This window comes from Cynocephalus volans, chromosome 3, assembly GCF_027409185.1.
Source record: "Cynocephalus volans isolate mCynVol1 chromosome 3, mCynVol1.pri, whole genome shotgun sequence".
Lineage (NCBI taxonomy): Eukaryota > Metazoa > Chordata > Mammalia > Dermoptera > Cynocephalidae > Cynocephalus > Cynocephalus volans.
In genome coordinates this window covers 22820796-22841831 of record NC_084462.1, presented here as the reverse complement: position 1 = coordinate 22841831, position 21036 = coordinate 22820796, and the positions used below count along the sequence as shown (strand labels likewise).

Here is a 21036-nt window from a genome sequence, read left to right as displayed (position 1 = left end):
ATTGAGGATCTTTGCATCTATGTTCAGTATGAATACTGGTCTGGAGTTTTTCTTTTTTTGTGTTTTTTTTTTTTTTTTCTTTTTTGGTATGAGGTTAATGATAGCCTCATAGAATGAGTTTTGAAGTATTCCCATGTCTTCAATTTTTTTTGGAAAAGTTTGAAAAGAATTGGTATTTGAGAGGAAAATAGAATAGTTTAGTCAGGCCCCCCCTCACCTCAGGTCTGGTTGGGAGTGGTGCAGCACATTCCTTGTAAACAAGTTGTGTGGGGGTGGAGTTAGTGCACATGCACACCCATGTATCTTTTTAGTTTGTTGCTATTGTGTGTTCTGCAGTTTGTGAAGAAGCAGATGACCAGCAGAGAGCTCATGTCTAGGGTATGTTTACTTTGCTGGCAGCTGCTCAGTTTTTCTTTGGGCTTTGCCCATAGCAGTTGAGTTTGAGTTTCTCTTTAGACTGCCTAGGTCTTAGATGTGTGTGTGCTGAATAAAGATTATTATTCCTTCAACCAAGGCTCCAAGGACCTTTTTGCTGTTACCTAGCATGTAGACCTGCATGTGAAGGGTTTGTGACCCAGTCTGGACAATAGGCTTGAGGGGTCTGTGAGCTCCAGACCCAGCCCTAGCTCTATAGCATTAGTTCTTCTTTAAGTGTTTGGTAGGATTTGGCAGTGAAGCCATCTGGTCCTGGGGTTTTCTTTCTTGAGAGACTTTATTACCACTTCAATCTCATTACTTGTTATTGGTCTGTTTAGGTCTTCTAGTTCTTCATGATTCAACCTTGGTAAGTTGTATGCATTCAGAAATTTATCCATTTCTTGGGCCGAGCCCGTGGCGCACTGGGGAGAGTGCGGCGCTGGGAGTGCAGCGACACTCCCGCCGCGCGTTCGGATCCTATATAGGAATGGCCGGTGCACTCACTGGCTGAGTGCCGGTCATGAAAAAGACAAAAAAAAAAAAAAAATTTATCCATTTCTTCTATGTTTTCCAGTTTGTTCACATGTAGTTGTTCATAGTAGTCTCTTATCCTTTGTATTTCTGTGGTATCAATCTCCTTTTTCATTTCTGATTTTATTTATTTGTGTCTTCTCTTTTATTTCATTAGTCTGGCTAAAGGTTTATCAATTTGTGTTTATCTTTTCAATTTTGGGTTTGGTTTGTTATTGTTTTTCCAGCTCCTTGAGGTGTAATGTAAGGTTGCTTATTTGAAGTCTTTTTTCTTTTTTGCTATAGGTATTTATTGCTATAAACTTCTTAGAATTGCTCTTGCTGTATTCCATAGATTCTGATATGCTGTGTTTTTTATTTTCATTTGTCTCCAGGAATTTTTAAATTTCTTATTGATTTCTTCTTTGACCTATTTGTTTTTTAGGAGCATGTTGTTTAATTTCCATGTATTAGGAGAGTTTCTAGTGTCCCTTTTATTGTTGATTTCTAGTTTTATTCTGTTGTGATTGGACGAGGTAGTTGACATGATTTCAATTTTTTAAAACTTGTTGAGACCAGTTTTGTGACCTAGCATATGGCCTGTTCTAGAGAATGTTCTATGTGCTGCTGAGAAGAATGTACATTCTGCAGCTGATGGATGAAATGTTCTACCTGTATCTGTTAGGTCCAATCAGCCTAGAGTAGAGATTAATTCTGATGTTTCCTGGTTAGTCTTCTGTCTGATCTGTACTTTGCCAAAAGTGGGTTGTTAAAGTCCCCAACTATTATTGTGTTGGAGTCTATTTCTCCTATTAGATCTAATAGTAATTGCTTTGTATAACTGGATACTCCAGACTTGGGTGCATATGGTTAGAATTGTTATATCCTCTTGTTAAAATGATCACTTTATCATTACATAATGACCTTCCTTTTTTTTTTTTACTTTCGTTGGCTTGAAGTCTATTTTATGTCGTAAGTATAGCTACTCCTGCTCATTCTTGGTTTCTTTCCATTTGCATAAAATACCTTTTTCCATCCCCTTACTTTCAACTGGTCTGTGTCCTGACAGGTGAGTTTCTTGTAGGCAGCATATTCTTGGTTCTTATTTTATAATCCTTTGAGCCACTCTGTCTTTTAACTGGTGCATTTAATGCATTTACATTTAGAGTTATTATTAACATTATAGGAATTAGTTATTGCCATCTTGTTCACTTTTTCTTGTTTTTGTTGATTGTGTTTTGCTTTTTTCCAACCTTACTGTCTTCCTTTGTGATCGAGTGGTTTTCTCCAGCTGTGTATTTTGATTTCCCACTATTTTTAATGTCTCTTGTAAGTTTTTGTTGTGGTTACAATGAGGCCTACAAAAAGATGTTATAACTATAACAGATTATTTTAGACTAATAACAACTTAACTTTGATATCTAAGAAAAAAGAAAAAAACAAAGCCAACTCTATGCTTTAGCATCATTCCCCTCTACTTTTTGGCAGTTTGTTGTTTCAAGTTACATCTTTTATATTGCCTATCTCTAATATAGTTGTTATATATGTTAGTGTCTTGTTAGGTTTGTCCTTTAGTCTTTATACTAAGGATGTAAGCAGTTTATTCACCCATATGGCATTGGAGTATTCTGAAGTTATCTGTGAACTTACATTACTAATGAATTATGTCTTTTTTTTCTTTACCTTCCTCAGACTGGATAATTTCAATTGATCTGTCTTCAACTTCACTGATTCTTCATTTTTTCTGCTCATATCTGCTGTTCAGCCACTTTAGTGAATTTTTCATTTCAGTTATTGTACTGTTCAATTCCAGAATTTCTATTTGGCTCATTTTAATAATTTATCTCTTCATTAATATTCTCTATTTATTATTCTCATAGAACATTATTCTCATAGAACTTTCCTTTAGCTCTTTAGACACTGTTTCCTTTAGTTCTTTGAACATATTTAAAGTCTTTGTCTAGTAAATACAACTTCTGGGCTCTTCAGCAACCATTTTTAGTGATTTTTTTTCATGTATATGTGTCATATTTTCTTGTTTCTTTGCATGTCTCATAACTTCTTTGTCAAAAACTAGTCATTTAAAATAATATAATATGGCAACATTGGATATCAGATTCCCTCTTGCCCCAGAATCTGTGGTTGTTGCTGGACAACAGTGTTTGTTTAGTGATTTCTAAACTAATTCTGTGAAATCTGTATTCTTTGTCATTTGTAGTACATGGCCACTGAAGTCTCTGCTCAGTTTGCTTGGTGGTCAGCTAATGTTTGGATAGAGATTTACTCCAGAGATTTAAAACAAAAGGAAAAAAAACACCCAATTTTTACCAAGAAACTTTGTGTGCATGTTGGGGTGTGCCTTCAACACTCAGCCAGGTAGCTGACAACGTTAAGCCTTCACTTTCTGCTTGCACAGAGCTTCAAGGTCAGCCAGAGATGAGAGCTCAGGGTTTTCTCAGCATTTTTTGTGATCATATGCACAACCCAATACATGCACATGGCCTTCTAGAGTCTCAGGAATATGTCAGAGCTTTCAAAGACCCAATAAACATCTCTCATTCTCCAGCTTTTCCTTTTATGTTTTTCGGTTAGCCTATTGTTTGCTCCAACTGTTAGCCAACCTTTCAGGTAGCTTGAAGTTAAACAACTTCCTTTAATTGTTTTCAATAAACAATACTAGGGAAAAGACTTTCCACATTGAGTGAGCCCTGAGTTAAATAAAATAAAGTCTTACAAGTAGGGTCTTCCAGGGAACTATCAGACAGATCAAATGATGATAATTCCCTGGGAATGAGGCTTTAAAGAAGCTCCAGCCCACTCTGCTTCTTCTAGTGGCTGCTAGGCTGTTATTTCTCACAATGATTGTGGACTATTGGTTTTTAAGGCTCCTGGAGCTGGGGGTGGGTGGGAATAGAGCAAATCAAAATGCCACAAGGCTCAATATTCATACAGAGATTCAGTTGTTTTTCTTGGAATAAACACTTCCCAGCTTGTACAAAACAAATTGCTACAAGCTTTTGGTCAATTTCTACAGTTCTGAAAAAGTTGAATCTGACCACTTTTTTTCAGTTTTCTCATTGCTCTTCTAGAGGAAAGAATTTTTGGAGACCCATACTCTGCCATTTTTCTGATCTTCAGTAGCATGTTCTTACTGCATGGGATAAAACGGTGCTGGGAATCCAAGTGATGATGATAGGTATTAATTACTCCTTCCCTAGGTATGGAGAATGTCCCACAGGTTTGGGAGACCTATGAACCACCAAATGTTAGAATGCAAAACAGACCATCCTGTTCAAGCCAGCCTGTTCTAATCAGGTGGATGGCTAGACTAGGTGGTGTTTACTGTTCTTTTTGGTGGAGACTCTGACCTGAATGTGTCTCTCCTTACAGGTCAGCCTCACTCTGGCTGAAATAATCAAAGGTGTGAATGGCTCAGATCCAGTCCTACATTTCCAGGCCACCCAGGCAGTCAGGTATTGCCAAGTAGACTTCTGTTTGCAGATTCATAGCTAGAAATGAGCTCCAGTGGTCTATTTGGTTTCTTGGCATTGGCAAAATGCCCATAAAATACAAGAAAAAGCCAGTCCATCCAAAAGTGAGACTAAATTGCTATTCTACTCTGTCCTTGAGGGCAACTTAAAAGATTTAATGTGTTGTCAGAGATGAATTGCTTAATTTACATTGGCCTCTGCAGGAATTTCAGCTCATAGATAATACCTGAAGGGGAAAATGTTGATCACTGCAAAGTCCTATAGGCTGAACTCTAGGATATTAACGAGCTCTGTCCCAGCTGTTTGTCTTATCTGATAGTTAAGGAATGCCAAAAACATTTATAAAGGAGGTTCATAATACCTCCCTCACATGACTTCTCCCCCCTCTCTTTTTCATTGCACAGGAAAATGCTATCCCGGGAAAGGAATCCCCCTCTAAAAATGATTGTTGAAGCAGGGCTCATTCCTAAGCTGGTAGAGTTCCTGAAATCATCACTTTACCCCTGCTTGCAGTTAGAGGCAGCCTGGGCTCTGACCAACATCGCTTCAGGGACTTCAGAGCAGACCCGAGCTGTTGTGGAAGGGGGAGCCATCCAGCCTTTGATTGAGCTCCTGTCTTCCCCCAGTGTGACTGTGTGTGAACAGGCGGTGTGGGCTCTTGGAAATATAGCTGGTAAGACTCTCTCCTTTGTGGGCCAGGCATGCGGCATGCTATGGGAGTTCTTTGGGAGGTATGGTATACTCGGTATTCTGGAATCCCTCCCAGTATAAATACCTAGAAGTGCTGGGAAAGGTACAATGAGCTATTTCAAAATTCAGAGTCACGTGTAGAGGCCAAAAATCGAAGCTGCAACCAGATGACGCAGCGCATACTGAAGCTGCCGGCTGTCTAGGTTCCTACAGCCTCAGGTATTAATGGCTTCAGGGACAAAAGACAAGTCTTTGGCTTGTGAAGTGTGGGGGTTTATGTAGACCTTTACATAACCCAGGACACTGAAAGGACTTTACCTCCAGTGAAAGTTTCTAAGGGAACATACCAAAAAAATGTCTCTTTAGCTTAGAGTAAGAGGTCTTCCGTGAAAATGCAATTCTAAGAATCATGGATTTGGACTTATGCTATATTCTCTGCATGGTCTGGGAAGGCCCAAGCTCTGGGGTGTTAGTTCTGCAGGGTTGGAAGCCCCAGGATTCCCGGTTGAAAAAATATCTAAATGCTCAGGGAGGTTGAGGGTGGGGGAGATGAGGAAGGAGGACTCGATTGGGTTCCTCAGGATTTTGACAAATTAAAATCAGCCGAATATTAGCAATTTCAAGTTCAGAGAAGCAACAACCCACCATGACTGAGTTAGCGGAAACCAGCAGTATGATTAGACCTCTAAGGACCTTAAATAGTGGAATTAGCTACCAGAACATAAAATAACTACTTTAAAATGCTTGCAGAAGTAAAGCTCGTGTTACAGAGATGTTGTCTCCCATTTTGTTTTCTTCAGTAGGGAACAGGCAAAACTGGGTGGTATCACGTGACTTATGCCTTGCTTTGATGGTTGAATATAAACTGAGACTTCTTGGGTCTAAAATTGATATTCTAGCCAAAGTAGGAGATGGATGGTTGTCAGCACCTATCAGTCCCCAGACTTTGTTCTGAGTTGCATTTGGAAGTTATTGCCCTGTACTAAAGTATTCTGGAAAGACAACTTGGTCTGCACTAGCCTCTTCCTTCCTGAGAACCATGCTGTGACGCGCCACCAGCATTTACAGCATACCACCTGGGCCCCGGTGGCTGGCTCTTTCGGTGTCCACAGCCTCTGCTGATAGCAATTGCTGCTGTGTGGTGCCTGCTTTTCACATTGGACTGTCTACCCAACAGACACCTTGGAGACCCAGAATCTGGTACACGGCTATACTCTCTACTTGCCAAACCCAGGAATGAGTCCCTTTACACAGACTTTTTAAAAGCTAGTCACCCATTTCAGGATTCTCTTTGTTCTCTTTTTCAGTGTCATGCTCTGATCTATTTGTAGGTGACGGCCCAGAGTTCAGAGATGTCGTTATCTCAAGTAATGCCATACCACATCTGCTGGCCCTGATTTCATCAACCATACCAGTGAGTGTCTTAAATTAGAAAACCTAGTACTTCCAGATCAGTGCTGGATCACGTGGCTGCTGCCTGGCCCCTTATGACAGCATTTAAAAAAATAAGGCCTAGAACTGAGTATCATTTTGGATAAAGATTGACCCAAATTTGTTTTTAGGGGCCAGTAGTGCTGACCTTTCTTTTGGGAACAGGGGAAGAGGTCCACTAATATTTTTTGAAGCTTACCATCCTGCAAAAATAGATGACTAGATTTCCATTCAAGGGGCACAGACAGACTTAATGGCTCACTAGTTCTGTTCATGGGTAACAGGGTCTAGGCTTGAGGCTTAGAGTCAAAGTTGATTGTGGCAACAAAAGAGGACTCCCTGATTTAGAAATTGGGTTCTAGGTTTGCCTCAAATGAAAATGAAGAGAAGCCAAGGCAATATGTGTGAAACCCTCAATATGGGAGGAAACCTGACACGGTTGAACGAGAGAAAGGCTAACCATACCCAAGGGAGTTTGCAGGGAGGGGGAAGTGTCAGATGGCAAATAGGGCAAAGGGCTTAGGCATCATCCTGGTGGCAGTGGGAAGCCTTTGGAGGATTCCAGGGCAGGAAGCAAAGTGTACTGATCTTTGAGAAAGACCCTTCTGGCTGCCTGCTGTAGGATTATAGCAGAAGGAGATGGGGAAGCAGGTAGGAGGTAGGCCTGGTAGGCTACTATGCTAGACGTGGAAGGGAGACAGAACGAAGCAGGGGTGCTCCCAGGTTTCAGGTCAGGTTGTTTGATGACTGTCCTCCTAGAGGAGAGGAGAAGATGGTGGGGGAAAAGGAGTCAGGGCTTCAGCTGTAGATGTTGAGGCGAGTTAGAAACAATGTTATGGCAGTGTCTGGTAGATGGATATGCCAGTCTAGATGATTGCATGTGCATATGTCATCTGGCTGGGCAAGATCAACTAGAGCAGGGCTCAGCAAATTTAACCTGGTCACCTGCTTGTTTTGTAAATAAAGTTTTTTGGAGCACAGCCATCCCCTTCATTTACATATTATCTGTGGCTGTTGGTGCTACAAGAGCAGAGTTAAGTAGTTGCAACAGAGACCATATGACCCACAGAGGCTGAAAATGTTCACTATCTTACCCTTTACAGAAAGTTTGCCAACCTCTGACCTAGAGTGTGAGGAGGGCCCGGGACCAAGTTGTATGGGCTCTGACATTCAGAAATCAGGTAGAGCCTGCCAAGAAGACTAAGAAGAAATAGCCTATTCAGCAATAGAAAACCAGGTTTAGTGGCACAGATGCCAAGAGCTTTTTCAAAAGAGAATAGCTGGCTACTAACCACAGCTGAGAGGGGACAGTACCTTTAGGCCTGAGAAGCAGCTGCTGGATTTGGTGACTTGGAAGGAGCTGATTTCCATCACTAACTACTGTACAAAAGAGGGGCAGAAACCAGGCTAGAGTGGCTTGAAGAACAAATGGGGAGCTGTGAGGGAGACAGTGAATACAGATGCCTCCTTGAGGATGGGCTGAAAAACAGAAGTGGGGTGATGGCTGGAGAGGTGCCAAGGGTTGGGGTTGAAGGTCCCAGAGTGTGTTTCTATATTGGTGGGAGTGATTCAGGGAGAGAGGTGATCCTGGGGGCAAAAATCCCTAAAGGCAAAAACTGATGGGATCCAGAAGCAGGGTAGGAAGACTGATCCTTGAATAGAAGATCAGAAATATGGTTAAGGGTTGGCCGATTTGGTCACTTGGTTAAGGCGTGGTGCCAGTAATGCCAAGGTCAAGGGATTGGATCCCTGTACCAGCCAGCCGTCAAAGAAAAATAAATAGATAAATATGGTTGAGACATCGTGGTAAATTTACAGACTGTGGCAAGACCAAAGAACTCCTGCTTAATCTTTTTGTCAATGAAAAATAATATTAGGTCATCAATTGAGTAGACTGGGAAAGGACATTTTGAAGAATATAAATAAACCTCCATCTAATATTCGAATATGACATCTAAAGCTCATTCTGTGTCCCCAATACACAGCACTGCCTAGAATAAGTTCCTATCTGATGATCAAACCTTTGATTCATGCTGATCAATATAATTGATCAGAGATGGTAAGGGCACACTGCTGTTTGCATTTTCCCTCCTTTGCATCTGACGCTGGAAGCCGTCTCCTTGTTGCAGATTACATTTCTGCGGAACATCACGTGGACCTTGTCTAACCTGTGCCGAAACAAGAACCCATACCCTTGCGAAAAAGCAGTGAAGCAGATGCTGCCTGTCCTCTTCCTCCTCCTGCAGCACCATGACAGTGAGATTCTCTCGGACGCCTGCTGGGCCCTGTCCTACCTCACTGATGGCTGCAATGAGCGCATCGGCCAGGTGGTTGACACGGGAGTCCTGCCCAGACTGGTAGAGCTCATGACCAGCTCAGAACTCAATGTTTTGGTAAATGTCGTCCTGGTTCAGATTAGAGTCTGAGAGCCACATCCATTTAACAAGTTCTGTTCCTTCCACCCGAGGTCTCCACAGTCAGCTCCAATCCTTTACCTAGAACAAAGATTGTCATCTTCATCTCACTGGTCTTTGTCACTCTCTAGCCAAAGACTTGAATCTAGTTTGATCTAAAATCCTACTGGATGTTGAGTAACTTACCTTTTTAAAATCTGATCACTAGAAAAATACAGAAAAGCATCAAGTGAAAATTGTTTGTAATCTTACCACCAAGTGAACTGTTCTTTCATCCTTTCTTCCTGTTGGTCTATGTATGTAGACTTTAACAAATTGGCTTATGCTGTGTGTGTGTGTGTGTGTGTGTGTGTGTGTGATTGTGTGTAGCTCGCTGTAACATGTGAATTTCTTACACAAGTATAAAAGAAAATTTCCTCTTATCCCCTCCCCAGTTTGTTCTCTTAGGCTACTTCAGATATAGGTGAAAAGCAAGTAAAACCGTTATCAGACATTCTGCTAGGTTATTAAACATGTATCACCTACATAATATACTACTTTGAAACATGGGGGGTGTGTTATATTTAAGATGACTCTACTCTGCCCTTCTTGAAGTCTATGCCTGATATTGTGTATTGCACAGCCTTAGTGATCATCTATTCTGAGATTAGCAGAGTGTTTCTCAGATGTCCTGGTTGATTTAGGAAAAGTGCTAGGGGGCAGGCAGAGTGTGAAAAGAATAAGAACTATTCTGGGGTTCTAGGGCCCAATTGAAGCTGTCCTGGCAAGGCTGCAATCGGCCTGTAGTACTACTTTTACCTCTCACTTGAATAGCAGGCACACAGCCTAATACGCTAGGAAAGTTCTAGAATTGCTGACGGGCTTCCCTGGGGCTGCCACTACGGCAGAGAAACCCAAATAAATCCACATTCAGCCCTCCTAAGACAGTTGTCTTGAGCCCCATTGTAGTCCCATCCTGGGGACCTTCAGGGTTACTGTTAGGGGTTTGGTGGATACACCTAGAAGTGCCATTGGGATCTTATTAGCTCCAATTAAATATACAACCAAAGCTTGACACTAGTACTAAGTACAAATTCAGTAGAAATTGTTACAAGATAAATGCTATAACGAGTCTAGCATTTTCCCCAATGGAAAGCATATGAAAAGGATAAAAAGGACAGCCTTTCTTGATAAACGTGTCCCTTGGCCTCTGTCCCACTTGAGCCAGAACTGTTGGGAAGCTGGCGAGTATGTTTAAACTATGTAAAAAAAACATCCACGAATGCAGTGAATTAACAAGGGTTGTGGATATAATCATTGTTCACAAGCTTCCAGAGAATCGGCGCATAGCATGACTAATGTTTGGGAGGGCACAGAACTTGGTGAGAATGTCACCTTTTATGGTGATAGATCTGTGATACTTAGACTTCTAGATTTGTTCTTCCAGACCCCTTCTCTCCGCACTGTGGGAAACATTGTCACAGGAACAGATCACCAGACCCAGATGGCCATTGATGCGGGCATGCTGAGAGTGCTGCCCCAGCTCCTGCGGCACCCCAAGCTCTCTATCCAGAAGGAGGCAGCCTGGGCCCTGAGCAATGTGGCTGCAGGGCCCTGCCAGCACATCCAGCAGCTGATTGGTCATGACATGTTGCCTCCCTTGGTGGCTCTGCTAAAAAATGTAAGTGGCACACTCGGCATCCATGGCAAAAGTCTGCTTTCCAATGGCCCTGTGTTGAACTCCTTCAGGAATTCAGACACAGGCTAAGAAGCCAATTAATTGAGATCATAACACTATGAGACGTTGGATTCCTAATGCTGATGTTAGATTCCTAACTCTGAAAAGGGGGTGGGGGGTTGTGTTCCATTCTGAAGAAACTATTAACGATTTGGAAGACTAAACAAGCATTGTTCAATGCCAAGGTGACCCCATGGCTCAAGCATCCAGAAAAGTCTTCAGCTAGTAAATATTGGCTTATCTCTAAGTGGTGTTCAAAGGAGGTTTTGCTTTTAGAAGGAAAAACATATCAGGCTAGGGTGATGTCACACACTAAGAAAGGTAGCTTTTTTGGTGTACAAATTGACTAAAGCAGCAAGATAAGCAGAAAATCCAAATATAAAAATAGAAATACAATAAAGCTTTCTTCTTCCTCCCAAGTGCCACTTTCCTTCCCCAGGAGCAATTACTACCATTGGTGTTTCCTTCTGCCACTTTTTGATGAATGAGCTCTGTTTAAACCACCTACAGTCAGGAATGGTTACTTGGGTTCCAGGTGGGGAAGCAGGTGGGGAAGCAGGTGGGGTCTTGTGAGGAAGAGAAGCTGTTGGCCGTGTTCCTGTCCCCATGTTGGATGCAGGTTCCCAGGTGCGTATCAGGTATGAAAAGCTAAGCAAGAGGGTAGGTAGGTAGGCCAGTGTATAGCCCAAATCATGACATCTTCCAATCTACTCAGCACCCCCCATCCTGCGTCACAGTGTGAGTCTGTACGTATTCTAATAAGAAACATCCACTCATGAATCAAGGAATACTCACATTTTAAACTGTGTCTTTTGAACTATATAACTTGCTTGGTGCCATATGCCATTTGATTTTATCTTACACTGAGGGGCTGGCCGGTTAGCTTGGTTAGTTAGAGCATGGTGCCAATAACACTGAGGTCCAGGATTCCATCCCTGTACCTGCCCGTCACCAAAAAAATAAAAATAAAACAATTACACTGAGGTCACAGTTTTCCCCAGCCATAAAATGGGAATAAGTCCTTCTGCTCAGGGATAGAAGGATCTATGATAAATTACTCCCAAATCTCTGGACCCAGTGCCCTTTATAAATGCAAAGGACTCATTGAGTGATACTTAATTCTTCTGTCACCTCTGGTCTGGCTCAGTCGCCTAGATCATGTCTGTGTGCCAACTTTATAGCTTCTTGTCCAAAGTTTTACTGGGTAGGAAAGACTAGAAATGTAGACATAGGCCACTCTAGCTAAATCTCCAAGCATAATTCCTAGTCTTCTGTAGATTACCTGGACTGGTTTATGTTGGTTCTATTTTTCCCATAGCCTGACATAGGGAAATAAGTCTATTTGACCTTAGAACCTCCTTCTAAGACTCCGTCTGAGTCTGTCTGCCTGTTTCTTGGCTTCTCAAAGATGCCATCTTCTGATCAAGAACTAAGGGCAGGTAAATTCTAGTATAGTCCTGGCTGTCACCAGCCTACCTAGGAAGTGAACCAGTTGGCATCAGTATATGTACTTAGGTTTTTCAGGATCTGTAGAGAATGTAAATGTTCTCTTTCTGCAGGGAGAGTTTAAAGTCCAGAAAGAGGCTGTCTGGACGGTGGCCAACTTCACGAGCGGGGCCACTGTGAAGCAGTTGACCCAGCTTGTCCACTCAGGAGTCTTGGAGCCACTGGTGAATCTGCTTACTGCCCCAGATGTAAAAACTGTGCTCATCATCCTCGACGTCATCGCTTACATCCTCCAGGTGAGCCATTCTGAACGGGTTGGTTTGTCAACAGTAGTCTCCAATTTGATTAAGACATTTAATTTGGTTCTTAAAACACACAAGGATTCTCTTTCCTCTCCACTCCTTCCACCCTCCCCGTCCACAAAAGCCTGTGGATAACACAAAAAGAGGGATCTCCAAGAACCATCATCATTTTTCTCAGAGGAATGTCTTTGTGCCAGGAACTTTTTTGGATGCTCAGAATACGACAGTGCAAAAAGTCCTTGCTCTAATTGGAACTTATATATTAGTGAGGTGGGGGACAGACACATCAGATAGGGAGTTATGGATGGAGTAACTCAGATAAAGAGAGTCACTGATAGTTCAGGGTGGGAATAGATGTAGCTGTCTTATGTGCAGTAGTCAGGAGAAGCTTCTCCAAGGAGCGAACACTTGAGCAAAGATCTGAAACAAGTGAGTGAGTCTTGTAAATATCTGGGAAAGAACATTCTAGGCAAAAGGAATAGTAAGGAGGGGGTGTGGCCAGAGCATAGAAAAGGGGTGGAAAGTGGTGGGAGATGAGGCTTAAGGAAGCCAGGGGCCAGATCACATGGGGTCTGTGAGAACGTTGACTTATCCCGAGTGAGACAGAGACTGATAGAAGGTTTGAAGCAGAGAGAAAAGTCAGTGAGCCATGTGGTTTAGAAGGATTAAAACACAGGATATACTAAAGGAGCAGCAAGAAGTTAGCAGGGATAGATCTTGAGGGGCCACACTGAAGTTCCTTCTCTATTCATCTGTATGGCTGGGGGAATGGACTATAAAGCATTGGACTAGAATTGTAGAAAAGCCTTAATTTTGAAATAAAGCAAAGTTAAACCAATACTTACATACGATTTGTGTTAGTTCTATATTGCTGCATAACACATTATCCCTTTGTGACTTAAACATTTAGTACCTTGCATAGTTTCTGGGGTTAGGAAACTGGCACCAGCTTAGCTGGAGGGTTCTGGCTCAGGGTCTCTCATGAGGTTCAGTCACGTTGTCATCTGGGGCTGTGGCCTTCTGAAAGCTTGACGGACGCTGAAGTCTTCCAAGGTGGTTTACTCACATGGCTGGCAAGTCACTCTTGCCACATGGACCTCTTCTTAGGGCTGCTTGGGTGTCCTCACATTATGGCAGCTGGCTTCCTATGGAGCGAGTGAGCTAAAGAAAGCAAGGTGAAAGCCCCAATGTCTTTATGACCTGGGCTTGGAGGTCACACTCTGTCATTTCAACCACATCCTGTCGGTTACACAGCTCAGCCCTATTCAGCGTGAGGGGCAGTTACACAAGGGCGTGAATATCTGAGGTGAGGGTCCTCAGGGCCTTTGTCCTTGCTATGCCTTCTTTTGGGAATGTTGTTATTCTATTCTGGCAGAGTATGATTCATTAAGAATTTGTGATACCTTCCAAGCCTTCTCTATGCATCTTCTACAACTTAAATTTCTGAGAGTTTACTATATTGTGTTTTTTTTTAAACAGTGTAATAATTATTTACTTGTTGCCCCAATAGTCTGGGTTATGGAAAGACCTGTAAATCACATCTGCATCTCTAATTTTGTGTGCCCTGCCCATAGTCTATATATAAACATCTGTGTAAATGAATAGCCCTGGATGATTAAGCCAATGACTAGCACTGGATCAAATCTACTCGTGTTATTTGTTCCCAAAGGCATCATTGTTTGCCACAGTGTGGCTTCTGTGGCTGAGGGTCTCCTGTCTTATATGGCTTTCTAGGGAGTGCAGGGCCAGGGCACCTGCATTTACATTGCATTACTTGAACAATCTTTCAAACTGTATTTAAAAGTTTCCATTAATCAGAAAGCGATAGCTACTAAATAGTGATAGTGATGTAGTTATGGATGGTAATATATTTGGCCAAAAAGAGTCTCTTATAAGCTGATAGTCTAGAAAGATTGCATTTTGTACAATAAAAATATATTTATAAATATAAAAATAAGCACGTGCATTTATACATTTTATATACATATGTTTATATACTTCATATAAATATATATTATGTACACATTTGTATTTATGGTACGTATCTATACATCATAAATGTCTGAAATGGGAGGAGGATCATGTAATTTTCAATCAACTTGGGAAAAGCAAAACTGCGACTACCCATTCTAGAATGGGGGCCTTTGAACGGATTCTACTGGGGAAGCTCCCTTCAGGGCTGACAGAAGTTCCACTTCCTACGGGCTCCTGCCCAGGGTCTCGTGTCCTCTTGTACTGCTCACAGGCAGCAGAGAAACTATCTGAGAAGGAAAACCTGTGTCTTCTGATAGAAGAACTCGGTGGGGTCGACAGAATTGAGGCATTACTACTTCATGAGAACCGTCAGATTGGCCAGACTGCTCTGAACCTCATTGAGAAACACTTTGGGGAGGTAGGTGACTTCAGGGTATACAGGAGTACAGTGTCCTGGTGGGCCACCTCAGGAGGTGATCACTCTGCTGGTGGCTGTGAGGCAGGTGGCGGGACAGGCCAGCTTCCCTCCTGACACATCCTCTCAACTGAACTCTGAATGTCTCCCTTGTCTGTGCGTCTGGGCCACCTTTGTGCAGCAGCTTCTGTTCTAGTTCCGTGGGAACTTGTCCCTCTGCCTCTGGCTTAAAACTTCACTTTACTTGCCTCCTCCTGGGGGTGGGTGGGGAGGAAATGGGGAACAGGAGATATGACGCTAAAGTGACTTTTTTTACCCAAGAATGCAAACGATGAAGGCAGGCCCAGCTTTGGAAACACCATCTTGCCACTTACTTACATTTTGTCCCTTTCCAGAAGACAGTGGGGATGAACTCAGCGAAGGGCTTCTAAGTTTTCTGCAGGAGCAGGGAATGGTGATAAGATAGCATTAGATAATTTGTAAAACTTTGAGTGGTAAAATATACACAATTTAAAATTTACCACTCTAACCATTTACGTGTATGATCCAGTGGTGTTAAGTACATTCACATTGCTGTGCGACAACCACCATCCATCTCCAGAACGTTTTCATCTTCCCAAACTGAAACTCCATACCCGTTAGACACTAACTTGCCATCACCCCTCTCCCCAGCCCTTGGTAACCTCCATTCTACCTTCTGTAGAACACACAGTGGGATCACACAGTACTTGGCCTCTTGTGACTGATTTATTTCCATTTAGCATAATGTCTTCAAGGTTCGTTCATGTTGTAGCATGTGTCAGAATTTCATTTATCTTTAAGGCTGAATAATATCCCATTGTATGGATTTACCACTTTTTTTTTTTTTTTTTAATCTATTCATCTGTTGAGGAACCTTGGGTTGCTTCTACCTTTTGGCTATTGTGAATAATGCTGCTGTAAACATGGGTGTACAATTATCTGTTAGAGTCCCTGCTTCCAATGCTTCCAAGTATATACTCAGAACTGGAATTGCTGGATCACATGTTAATTCTATTTTTAAATTTTGCAGAACCACCATACTGTTTTCCATAGGGGATACACCATTTTACATTCCCACCAACAGCACACAAGGGTTCCAGTTTCTCCACATCCCCTCCAACACTTGTTACTTTCTGATTTTTTGATAATAGCCATCCTAATGGGTATGAAGTGGTTTCTCATTGTGGTTTTGATTTGCATTTACATTAGAACTTTTCATAGGAGGAAGATGAGTTCAAAGTTTTTAAGTGGCCAGGTAAACACAGGGCTAGGACTTTACAGAGTGAGTGAAACTTGTTAGGTGTCAAATTTGAATCATCAGAAAATCTAGGGCCACCTAATCCATATGACCAGGTTGGTGGTTGCTGCTAACTTGGAGGCAGCTAATCTTGATTTGAGACCAAGAAGATGCTCTCAAAGCAGAGAAGACCCGGAACAGCGATGAGCACCTTCTGAGTTAACAGTTCCTATGAAAACCTCATAAATAGGAGACTAATCCCTTAAAGGGGGTTAGACCCGTGGGGCTCATCCAGAGCTGCAGGTTAAAGACTTCTGATCTAGAAGTAGCAGCTGTACCCATTATATCCTTACTCATTGTAAGGAAAGTGTTCTATGTATATCAAAACCTCATTTAAAAATAGGCCAGTCTGAGGGCTTCAGCCACACCCCCCTGACATCTGCAACCAGCCCAGTGACAACCTCTGAGCCACTGCTGGAAACCCCCTGGTCTCCCCCGCAGGAATGAGGGTAGTGCCACGGGCCTCCTCCACCATGCCCCCCTTTCCTTCTCCCCCTCCCTCCCAACTTCTCTGCAACAACATCTTAGAATGTAAAAAGAAAGAAAAAAAAAATCAATAAACTTAAAAAAAAAAAAAAAAAATAGGCCAGTCACAAAAGGACAAATACTGTATGATTCCCTTTATAGGGAGTATCTAGAGTAGTCAGACTTATAGAGTAGAAAGTAGAATGATGGTTTCCAGGTTCTGAGTGGAGGGAGAATGGAGAGTTATTGTTTAATGGGGACAGAGTTTCAGTTTAATAAGATGAAAAAGCTCCAGAGACGGATGGTGCTGATGGTTGCACAATGGTGTGAATGGACTCGATGCCACTGAACCGTCTGCCTAAAAATGGTGGAGACGGTAGATTTTGTTATGACACACAAAACTGTATTGAAGGTCCATCCTAAGAAATGTTAATATTCCCCTCCTCAGTCTTCCTCTGAGGGAGCCTCAAAGCCCACTTAGAGAAAATTCTCATCCGCAGAAGATGTTAAGGATCCACGAGTGCAGTAATAACGTGCCGAGAAACTGGAGGTATAACAGTGTTTGTTCTTCCCTGAAGGAAGAAGATGATGGCGCAGTTTTGCCAGTCCTGGACCAAGAGGACCAAGATTGTGAATTCATAAAATGCTTAACCAAAAAATAGCAAAGCTCCACAATTCCTAAACCAACAACCAAACTCTAAAGGATAATTTCTTGAAGAAGCAGCACTCGTAGCTTAGCTTATCACAGATGTAAAGCTTTTTAAACTACTGTTAATAAAATGTTCAACACTTTCACCCCTATCAAAAATTCAGTTAAGCCACTTGCATCTTAAAACCGTGTGGAATTCATCTCTTAAGAGCATTTGGTTTAGGAATTACCTCTAAGGATCTTAAAGTAAGAACTTCAAAGCAGAGTAGCTATGTGGGCAAACTTTGACTTGCAGACACGGCGCCGCTGGTTCTCGGTGCCGCAGGGACAGTGTTATAACCTGGCCTTCTTTCCTCTGGCAATTAGTATCCTTACCCTGCAAAAAGTTCTAAGGTGATGATCTTCCCTAGAAAGTCAGAATCCCTCTTATATTTTAAGAGTTGTGTGTGTTGGGGTTTTTGTTTTTTGTTTTTTTAAGCAATCAATAATTTAGGGCAGTGGTTCTCAAACTTGAATGTGCACCTGTGTACCCTAGAGGGCTTGTTAGACCTGATTGCTTCCTACCCCACCCCCCACCCCAGCTTTGGAACCTGGGGGGCTTTCAGTCCTTCTAAATTTAATGGGTGTTCTTTAGCGGTGTTAGACCTTTACTGGTTAATGTCAGAACTTTATCTCTGATCTGTGGGGGTTTTGTTTTTTATTTCTGTTCTGTGTTGAATTATTAGCTACTCCCACCACTTAATCTCTGCACTGGAACGAATTTGTTGTCCACTGCTTACTTCTAAAATGGGGGAACTTCCTGTGAGGACCAGCACTTGACCCTGTGATTGGGCTAAATTGCTGCTTTCCTGCTGATCCCCTGGGGAAGGCTTTTCGTGCAGCTCAGGTTTTAATTGTTGACCTTGTAAGTACTTCTAGATCTTGTGAGGTCTGGTACACCTGGGTTGCATGGAAACTGGTCTGGGCCTGTGTCTTTTCAGCAAACTGCAGCCCTGAAGTTCTATATTCCTGACCAGTCTCCACTGAGTGGTCCTGTGCTGATTGGAGGGCAGATCAGCTGTCCTTGCTGTGCCCCAGTGTTTCCCTGGTGGGCCTGTCTCCCCCACCTCCATACGCCACACGCTTCCCATGGGGTGAGCCATGTGCCAGTCCCTTATGATGATTCACTGGCCTTTGAGTGGCTCCTTTTTTTCATATGTCTGTGGCCCCTCTTATGTGGGTCCACAGTAACCCTGTTAATGCTCTCACTAGGCTGGGGGCCACCAAGGCCCTCTTTTCCCCTGCAGCCTCTAATCTACTTCATAGGAAGGGCACAGCAGCTTTTGCCAGTTCTTGCTATGTGTGCTCACCAGGGCCAGCCTTGAAGTGCTCAGAGCTCAAAACATTCAGAGAGGTCCTTTCTTTCTCTCATTGTGGCTTCTGCTGTTTTCATGAACTCCAAAGGTCTTTCCTCCTCTTCCCCTGAACTCTAGTGGCCCCAGCTTGGCATTTGTTGCTCTTTAAGAGTTACGTATTGGTTGATTGTGGGAGAGAGTGACACTGGGTATCATCTATTCCGTCATCTTGATCAGAAGTCTTGAGAACTTACGTTTCTAAGCAGTTCCCAGTTGTGCTGGTCCAGGGACCACACTTTGAAAGCCACTGGTCTAGGCAGCAGTCAGTAAACTATGGCCTGTGGGCTAAATTCAGCCCACTGCCTGTTTTGTAAATAGTTTTATTGGAACAAAGCTATGATCATTTATATGTTGTCTCTAGATAGCCTTTCATGCTACAGTGGCAGAACTGAGTAGATAGAGACCACATGGTCTGCAAAGCTGAAAATATTTACTACCTGGCTCTTTAACTCCCTAGACCATTTTTTGTAATCTGCCAGTGTCCCTCCCTCCCCTAACACTTACTTAAGTGTTTTACTGTTTGGAAGGACTTATAGCTGTATAAAATGTGTGGTTAAAGAGCTAAACAAACTAATTGTTCAGATGTGATCATGGAGTCAGTAGTTCACATCTTAATCTATGCTCCGAGTTCTCTCCAGTTGTACGTGATAGAGACAGGAGTGCAGGTGAGATTGGAGGACTCTTCTACCAAAAATCCACAAAGGACAGTTGTGTCCAAAAAGCTCATCTCTGCTACCTTAAGCAGTCCAGGGAGGGGGAAGATCTTTTAAAAGATTTAAAGTGAGATTTGCCACCTAACTACTGAAGTATGTGGGGGCATAGATAGTACAGTGAGTTTGACTCTTGGAAAACTGGCCTTCCCTCTGAAGAGGAAGAACTGTCAATAGTAATTAAATTGTACAGAAGAGCTCAAACAACTTTTTATTCCTACTTTTGTATCAGAGCAACATTCACTCCCATTCAGTATTCCTGGAAGTTATTTTCCTGGCTTGAAATAATATGCTTATCAACTGCAGACTATCTTTTGATTTCTTTAATGACTAGTGAGCAGTTAGTTTACATACCACCACCATGCCACTCCTGTCATGTTTAATCAGTGTACTATGTTTGGATCTCTTATTGGTTGTTTACCTTTGTATCTTAAGGCAATATATTTGTCCCTACATTTCTTGTTCCATCAACTTTAATTAGTATTTTACTTCATCTTGGTGGTAGATTAATTGCAAAAATGGCCGCAATTCTTTATCCCTCTCCATATCCATTCTCTGTGTAATGTGTCTTTATATTCTCCTGGTGCCCCTCATTCCCGCACTGGTCCACCAAGAGGTAGAATTTGTTTTCCTACCACTGAAGTCTGGTCTTGGCCATGAACTTGCTTTAGCCAGGAGAATGTGGCTAAAGTGGTATTGTATTAGTCGCAGGTCTAAGCCTCAAGAGACTTAAATGCTCTGCTCTCTCAGAGCTCCGTCACTACCATTACACAAGCTGAGCTAGCCTGCTGGAGGATGAGAGACCATGTGGAGGAGAGGACATCTTAGGACCAGCCAACAGCCAGCCAACCCCCAAACAAGTATGAGCCTGTAGTGGATTGAATCATGTCCCCCCAATCTCCCTGAAATTTGAATTGTGTCCCCCAAGTTTTATATATGAAAAACTTAGCCCCCACTGTGACCATTAAGAGGGTGGGAAATCCTATTATGGAATTGAAAGGTGAAGCCTTGAAGAGGTGATTGGATTGTAGGACCATGCCATAGTGAATGGATTTAAAATGGTGGTCAAGGGCATGGTTCTGAGGGCTTTAAAGGAAGAGGAGAGTCTGTCTTTCTCGCTCTCCCTCTGCTCTCTCTGCTTCCACCATCTGGCAATGTGAGATCCCTGGGTCACTATCACCACCACCAGATTGACTTTGGACTTCCCAGCCTTAGAAACTGTAAGCAATAAATTTTGTTTTTCTTTATAATTACCCAGTTCCATGTATTTTGTTATAAATAACACAAAACAGACTAATACAGAGCCCAACCAAGATCAATAGTGCTGCCTCTCTGACCCACAAGTGGATGAGATGAGAATTGTTGAGCTGACCCATACACTTGTATGCAATAATAAATGCTTACTGTTCTAAGCCACTGGTTTTTAGGGTAATTTATTATTCAGTAATTAACTGATTCAGCATTCTTCTACCTTTCTTAATCCCTGCTTCTCTCAGATGCTATTTTACTTTACTTTCATATTATCACAATTTATAATCTTCTGTGGACCTCAACAAGGCTCTGCACTCTTCAGATGTATACAAATTGAAAATAAAACACCATTTGCATAGTTTTTATTCAAAATATTTTAACACTTACTTGTCCATATATGTGGGGTACACTGTGTTTCAATACATGCATATACTGCACAATG

At 42.3% G+C, this 21036-nt stretch overlaps 1 protein-coding gene across 1 annotated transcript in view; it reads left to right on the top strand.

Annotated features, from left to right (window-relative positions):
• Nucleotides 1-16572, top strand: part of KPNA7 (karyopherin subunit alpha 7) — a 28577-nt gene extending 12005 nt beyond the window's left edge. Inside the window, exons 3-10 of the mRNA XM_063089969.1 lie at nt 4318-4400; nt 4823-5091; nt 6440-6522; nt 8669-8932; nt 10380-10613; nt 12230-12412; nt 14664-14825; nt 16567-16572. Of these exons, the coding sequence (XP_062946039.1) occupies nt 4318-4400; nt 4823-5091; nt 6440-6522; nt 8669-8932; nt 10380-10613; nt 12230-12412; nt 14664-14825; nt 16567-16572 (1284 nt within the window). The remainder of the gene's footprint in view (nt 1-4317; nt 4401-4822; nt 5092-6439; nt 6523-8668; nt 8933-10379; nt 10614-12229; nt 12413-14663; nt 14826-16566) is intronic.
• The last annotated feature ends 4464 nt before the right edge of the window (nt 16573-21036 follow it).